The sequence below is a fragment of the Morus notabilis genome, unplaced genomic scaffold (genome assembly GCF_000414095.1).
Source record: "Morus notabilis unplaced genomic scaffold, ASM41409v2 Scaffold855, whole genome shotgun sequence".
In the NCBI taxonomy this organism is placed as follows: Eukaryota; Viridiplantae; Streptophyta; class Magnoliopsida; order Rosales; family Moraceae; genus Morus; species Morus notabilis.
This window is the reverse complement of record NW_010365497.1, coordinates 31,644-39,089: the sequence shown is the minus strand read 5'-3', so window position 1 is coordinate 39,089 and position 7,446 is coordinate 31,644. Positions and strand designations below refer to the sequence as shown.

The 7,446-nt window shown below is 33.3% G+C and overlaps 1 protein-coding gene across 1 annotated transcript; it reads right to left on the bottom strand.

Moving 5' to 3' along the window:
* Positions 1-3,929: 3,929 nt before the first annotated feature.
* Positions 3,930-5,935, bottom strand: LOC21391968 (protein trichome birefringence-like 41). The gene is made up of 5 exons (XM_010108100.2): positions 5,590-5,935; positions 5,129-5,300; positions 4,598-4,773; positions 4,333-4,491; positions 3,930-4,239 (listed from the first exon to the last, which is right to left on the bottom strand). Exons 1-5 carry the CDS (start codon positions 5,922-5,924, stop codon positions 3,930-3,932), a joined length of 1,152 nt encoding a protein of 383 aa, XP_010106402.1. The 5' UTR covers positions 5,925-5,935.
* Positions 5,936-7,446: the final 1,511 nt, after the last annotated feature.

Genomic DNA, 7,446 nt, shown 5'->3' with positions numbered 1-7,446 from the left:
AGCTCCACAAGGGAGAAAAAGAAAATAACAATAATTTCCTCCGACTCAAGGGAGGCATTCAAGTTATAATCACGGTGTCGTGGGGGACCTTGCAAACCCTCACGTTCCGATGATTGCGCGCAAGTGGTACGCGAGCACTCGGGCCCATCAGTAAGGAAGATAAGATAAGATAAGATAATAAAATTATGATAAGACATCATAATTAAGCATAATCAGCTCATGCATATTTATTCATGTGTACTTACAGTTATTTTGTGAGATATAGTTCCTACTTGCTGAGCGAAAGCTCAATCAGATATGTTCATGTTGTAGGTAAGAAACCTATCAGCAATTCTTGAAGGGCAATGGCGAGCGGTGGACGAATGGTGGAGATGGGAATGGATACCGCTCACGCAGTTATTTTCCGCCGTAAGTTTAAGAAAAATCATGTATATGTCTATATGATTCAAAAGTTTCAAGTATGTATGTTTAAAAAGTATACGTACATATGTATGTTAAGAAAACCAAGGTTGTAACTAACAACCCTAGTTTTGAGTATTTAAGTTTTAGAATGTTACAGTGCATGCAACAAATAAATGAATTTTAAACATGACGATTTAAATGAGTAATTTTAGAAGGACTTTAAGATGTACTTGAATTTAAGATTTCTCACGAAATCCGTTTTAAAGTCAAATGAGATGGCCGATTGAAATGACTAGTTTTAGAAAAGCTTTTAATGAGTATTTAAAACAAGAGTTCAAATGCTATTCCATTTGAAGGATATTCCTAAAAGGTTTTATCTTAACTAAAATTAAGAAAAGCTTTAAGAAATTTAGTGATTCACTTATTTGAAATTATTGTTACAAATTATGAAAGTATTCCTTCTTAAATAAAAAAAAAAAAAAAATGTTCCGCATATTTTAAGAAACCCCAGTAAGTACAAGTTAAAAAGTTAGTAACAGTGGCGGCCTCAAAGGAGGGTCGTCACATAAAGTTGCTCGTTCATAAATATTATTCCTTTCATACACCACAAAGCTATTAAACAAGGACAAAAATGGACCACATATGGAATGTCACACCCTAAAAGAACTAATTCACAGAACCATAGGAGAAAGTATCTCAAAAACAAAAAAAAAATATATATATATATATCACGACATGAGAGATAAACCTTTCCTGCTCATCATTAGAGAAGACACAAGCAATTTCTGTTTGAATTATTTTCCCCCTGTAGAGTTGCTCATTTAAATACTATTCCTTCACAAACACCACAAACATATTAAACAAGATAGAAATAATGTACCTTGGCAAGTCACAATTACTGGGTATAAACGATCAGGACGACCATATTTTATACAATCAAATTCCTTGCGATAAAAGGACAATCCAAAGGATCATAAAGAGGAAATGAATCATCAAAAACCCAACTTCCTTTGTACATATTACATGACCTCTTCTTCTGCTTTTTACCTTTCATAGACATTCTTATTCCTTTACTATTAAGATCTTGTTCACTATAGCTTGCTAAAGAAAGATGTGAAAAGGCCAAAAGTATGACAACCAAGAGGAGAGAACTTGATGATTTTCTACTTCTCAAGTGGTCCATCTTTGTTAGTTCTTTAGGGTTTTTGGCTCCAACAAAAAATTGATGGAATGACAAAGAATGACCCTTTTTTGAAATTGTTGGTTTAGTTCTATCAATATTCATGTATCTATAATAATAATAATAATAATAAAAGTGAACGAGACAGGAATGAGATCAGACGATGCATTATGTTTACGAATTTTCACATGCATGATGCTAACACGTGGATAACACCTAATGATGGGGAATATTGAAGAAGAGTATATGTAAGAGAGCTTTGAGTTAGGCTAAAGTCTTGTGTATGAATTGCTTCTTCTTCTAAACAAAAACAGATGAGAAGCAACCTTTTCTGAGTATTGTATTGAGAAGCAACAATTTGTAGCAAGCAAAAAAAAAAAAAAAAAAAAAAAAAAAAAAAAAAAAGAAAAAAAAAAAAAAAAAAAAAAAAAAAAAAAAAAGACAAAAGGGAAAGGAAGCAATTTCAAAGGAACATAAAATCCCTCAAATGGCAAATGATGATTTTGGCGTCCATTTGATCTGATGGGAAAGGAAGGGTATATATTTATGACCTCATTTGATGATAAAATCATCTTGTCTTTAATATTTACTTAAAGGGACAGTAATGCATACAATAGCAATGGGACAATAGAATTAGACACCACCTGTTTTTTGGAAAGTTTAGGCGGATGGCGGTTTTGTCTACCCTTTTGATTAATGACAAAGCTTTTCTTTTAGATAAATCTCCCACTTTTGTTTTTTTTAAGCAAACCACTTTTTTATAGCGGTCAATCACTTATATATTATAATTTATTAATAGTTATCGACAATAAACCGTTAATTTATTAATTATTGATAATAAACCGTTAATTTATTAATTGGAACTGGTTTATCATTGATTGATATTAGTAAATTAAGAATGTATTATAAATTAATCAATCACAGATAGCAATCTCTAAATATAATTATTTTCCTAATCTAACAAAACTTGAATCATTTACTAAAAAGGCTTAAAAAGATCATTTTTGCACATAAAAAGGGATCAAAAGCGAATTGAATGGGACAAAAAGGTTTTATTTGCAAATGGAACAAAGTTTGGGGTTATTGAGCGGTGCATGATGAAATTTAGAGGGTAAAGAGAGATTAACGACATAATTTGGGAGCACTTTATAAATAGTAGCGGGAAAAAAATAGCAAAAAAAAAAAAAAAAAAAAAAAAACTGTTTAAAAAAAAAAAAAAAAAAAAAAAAAAAAAAAACTTTTTAAAAAAAAAAAAAAAAAAAACAAAAACAAAACGCTTCGTTTTGCGCAACAAGAAAGAAGTACGATGTACGAGGATTTTCTGCTTCAGAAATTCCGTACCTCTTCCGGGGTCTCTTCACTGACTGCTCTCATCAGTTTCTCCCTTCATTTGTTCTTAACTTGAAAAAAACAAAAACAAAAACAAAAACAAAATAAAACTTACTATTACTACATTTTAGCCGTCAATAACTTATTCTTCATTTCTGCGTAATAATTGTTGTTCGCTCCTATGTCTTCTTCACCCCCCACATGGTTCTTAAAAGGCACACGAATAAAGCTTTGAGCTTTAAAGTTTCATTCAATCTGAATAAATCTATACTGGTATAGAGATTTCAGAAGAAGAACTTGGATTCGATCAATACCCACTTCTTCATTTTCGATCATTTTTCACTTAAAGTTGGAAAAATATTTTGCTCTAAATATACCACTGTAATGGGCAGTCTCCGTGATTCAAATCATTGTCAAAGTGTGTACTTCTAAAACCTGGATTTGGTGTTCTAATGAAGCTTCGTCAAGGCTTATTACCCACTTTTCCACATCTGTTTTCTTTACCAAGAAGCTAGCTAGGAGTGTTCACCACTTGTTCGACGATTTGCCAAGCCGAAGTAGATTGTGTAGAAGAGGAAGAAAAGGACCACCCCAAGGACTCCAAAGAAGTTTTTGAGCAATTGGGGTTGTAGAAAAGAGGATGTATCGAGCTTATTTATACTCCAGCCGTCGTTGAGTGGATTTGGAGTTACTGCTACCGATCTTGCAATGATCATACACCGTTGCCCTCGGTTCCTTGGTCGTTGAATCAATTGTTGCTTCGAGATGAACGGTTGGTGACGTGTTACATGACATTGTTTTGAGTCGAAGGAAGTTCTTGTCAAAGTTACACTTATTTGCTGAAATATGACTTTCAGAACAGGATGAAGTTCATCATAGCAAATTTTGTAAAGGTTTTTGCGTGGTTCAGACACAAATGATTGCCCATTTATTGGAGACTAATTGTATAACAATAGATTAATCAAACTAGAAACCTAGTGGCTAGTACCTCGTAGTATTAACTAATACCAAAAACTTCCTAATTTCTTTCCTGTATCAAGTAAAAGAGAGCTGCATACAGAAGCTCATTCCAAGTGTCTTGGACACCAGCAATACACCAATGTGTGCAGTCCATGCCCCTGAAGGCATTATAACTGCTGGGATGCCCGTCTTTTCTTAGCTGCGACAAAGTGGTTATGTCCAGCAGATGAACTGGTTTCGCTATCTGGTTCAAGACATCTTTCACCACGTACGTCGCCCGTGGTAAGCCGCCGAGGTAGCTTGAACCACTAATGGGCTGCGTCTCGTTTCCACAGTTTGTCACATTTGGTTCGTTCCACTCCGTGCCACTAATTTTAAGAAAGATTTCACGTCATGTCATGAACAGAAAAGTAGAGGCGGATAAGAGACAGAAAAAAAAAAAGAAAATGAAAGTGGCTTACTTGTAATGAGAGGGAGAAATTCCTTGGAAAATGACTCTAGTCTTTCTTGAATCCACAGTTGAGTTAACCCAATTTGCCCATGTCGTTAAACCCTTTCGAAAAGCCTCCATTCGGTCCATGTCTTTGAGTATGCTGTCACCATCTTGAACATAATCCCATCTGCAATTAGGAGAATTCCATTAGGATGCTTCAAGTAATAATCAAATTTTCATCTTGTAATACTTCTAGAGGAACGACTTATATTTTGTGTTCATAGAGCTCATACGGTTGCTTAGGTCCGCTTCTATACCACCAAAGCCAAGTGTTGAAGATCAGAACGTCCATTTCCTTCCACAAATCGCCGTTTTTCAACGAATCAAGTTTCAAAACGCGGCCAATATCTTCCTCTTCGATGTCAATCAAATAGTGAGAATTGAATAGCGAAACATAAACTTCATAATCCTGTGAATCACAAGCAAACTGGTACTCATAAAACATTTGTTTCCATGGAAGTGTATTTTCAGTTTTCTGCTATAGTAACAATGACTAAGAGCCCGTTCGGTTCGCTAATTCGAGTTTTTAATTCGAGTTCAGATGTGATGTTATGTGAGAATTTTTTACTGCAGTAAAAAAGTTAGATGTGACTGTTTCTGAGAGCTTTTTACTGTAGCAAAACTCGAATTCTAAACTCGAATCAGCGAAATGAACGAGGCCTAAATTTCAACTTCCTAGTCTGCACTTCATAATTTAAGTTCTTTGTTACGAATTTTCTTGCCAATTTCTCCTCCTTAAAACGTCATTAAAAAAAAATAATTACCTGGAATATCGCGGAAGAAACTGAGCCATCATTCTGTTGTGTGATATTGGAATGAGGCACAGAAGCATGAAGCAAGCACAGAAGCGATTGCCATTGGTTGAGACTAACAGAATCCCCTACGAACATGATCTTCTTCCCCTCTAATCTCTTCAAGAAATCTATACCATCAAACCTGCAATTGCGTTCCCATATCTTATAAGAACTACATTTCACGGATATTTAAAAAAAAAAAAAAAAAAAAAAAAAAGAGTCAACATGAGATAGAAATCCCTATTGTTCAACATTAGAAAAGAGACAACAAAAGACAATTTTGATTTTAAAATTTTTCCCTCCACAGAAGTTTCTCCTTTTAGTATTCCCTTTTCTGTTTCAACTACTTTTCTCCTACAAAAGTTTCTCCTTTTCTGTTCATTTTCCATACATATATAACACAGATATTAAACAAGATAGAAACAACGTACCTTGGCAAGTCACAATCATTGGGTTGCCATCTGTACTTGAGATATAAACGATCAGGACGACCATATTTTATGCAATTAAACTCCTTGCGAATGAAAGGACAATCCAAAGATTCGTAAAGAGGATATGAATCATCAAAAACCCAACTTCCGTTGTACATATTACACCTCTTAATCTCCTGCTTCGATCTCCATTTCGTACTTCTCCTCAAAATTCCTCTTCTACCAAGATCATGATGATCACGAGAGGTAGCTAAAGAAAGATGGGAAAAGAGCAATAGTAAGGCAACAAAGATCAAGAGAGAACTTGAAAACTTTCTAGTTGTCAAGTACTCCATCTTGATGAGTTCTTGGCTGCAAAAATGATGGAATGACAAAGAATCACCCTCTTAATACTATATATATATATATATATATATATTACAACCGTAACCCGATCAATATGACAAGCTTTAAACAACAATATTCACATGTGGATAAATAGTACCATTAAAACCACAATCATATATATACGTCAACATGTCCGTATCATATATATATATATATATATATATTATATTACATTTTCTAGTACGCTAATTTTAACCGTTAAATCTACATTAAATTAAATAAAAGTCAAAAAATATGAATATTCAATAGTTAAAAAAAATTGACATACTGCTACACCAGACGTATTAGAGAATCTCCATGTATTATATTATATATACAGATATTAGAGTTTGGCATACTCCTAAATATTATTGAAGGGGCGCTTAAATGCTCACGAGAATGTTAGCTGATAGGCCACCCACACTTAGATGAGGAGCGCGTAACATACCCTTTTAAGATTGTTGGTTTGGTTTCATGTGGTCACATTATTAATAAAAAAAAAAAGAAAAGGGAAAAGGAGACGAGATAGGAATGAGATCCGACGATGCAACATGTTTAACAATTTTCACATGCAATACGTGGACACCTCATAATTTGGAGGAGGCTCAAACACAAATTTCTTTATTTCCATTATAATATTCTTGCACAGAGACAAATATACAATTTAAATAATTAAGAGAGAATATATGGAATGTGGGAAGGAAATTGCTAGTGATATACATGGAATGTGCGTGTGCATGGAAAAAGCAGCGCTTTTTAAGGCAATGAGAATCGTAGGGGAATGACTGGTGTTGGTTAGTGATCCAAAAAATTATCGTTTTATAATTAGGAGTGTAATAATATATTTGATTACATGTCTGCATTTGACTCTTTGTCCGAGATCTAATTATGATCGTTTGCCTTGATTGGATCATAAATATGTGTAAGCGGCAATGTTCTTTAGCGCTGATTTGAAATAGGTTTGGTTGGATCTTAGAAGTAAAATTCTTCGTCAAAAAAACAAAAAAAAAAAAAAAGGAAAAAATATTGTATGTATATAAGGAAAAAAAAAGTCAGACTTAGGGTTGAAATTGATTTTTTTTCCCTCCAATAATATATTAATACGCATTATCTCGTTTCCCGTGAGGCTGGTATTTATTATTATTATTATTATTAATTATTATTATTATTATTATTATTATTTTATAACCATGAGGCCTAGAGTTGAAACTGACAATATATTTTTTTTTTATCACTTTGATGTAATGATCCTATCTCATTTCAATTGTTTGTGTATTATTATTTTGGATCTACATCAAAATAATGTTATAACCACCACTTATTACCTATTTTTTATTAACAATGTTTTTTCCTCCAATTCTTTCTCCACCTAGCCAAATAAATAAAAAATTGGTCTTCAGCAACAAAATAAAGGTCAAATATCGTTTTTTTTTCAAAAAAAAGTCAAAAAGTATGTCGGTGGCAATTTCAAGAATTGTTCAGTGTATTCAT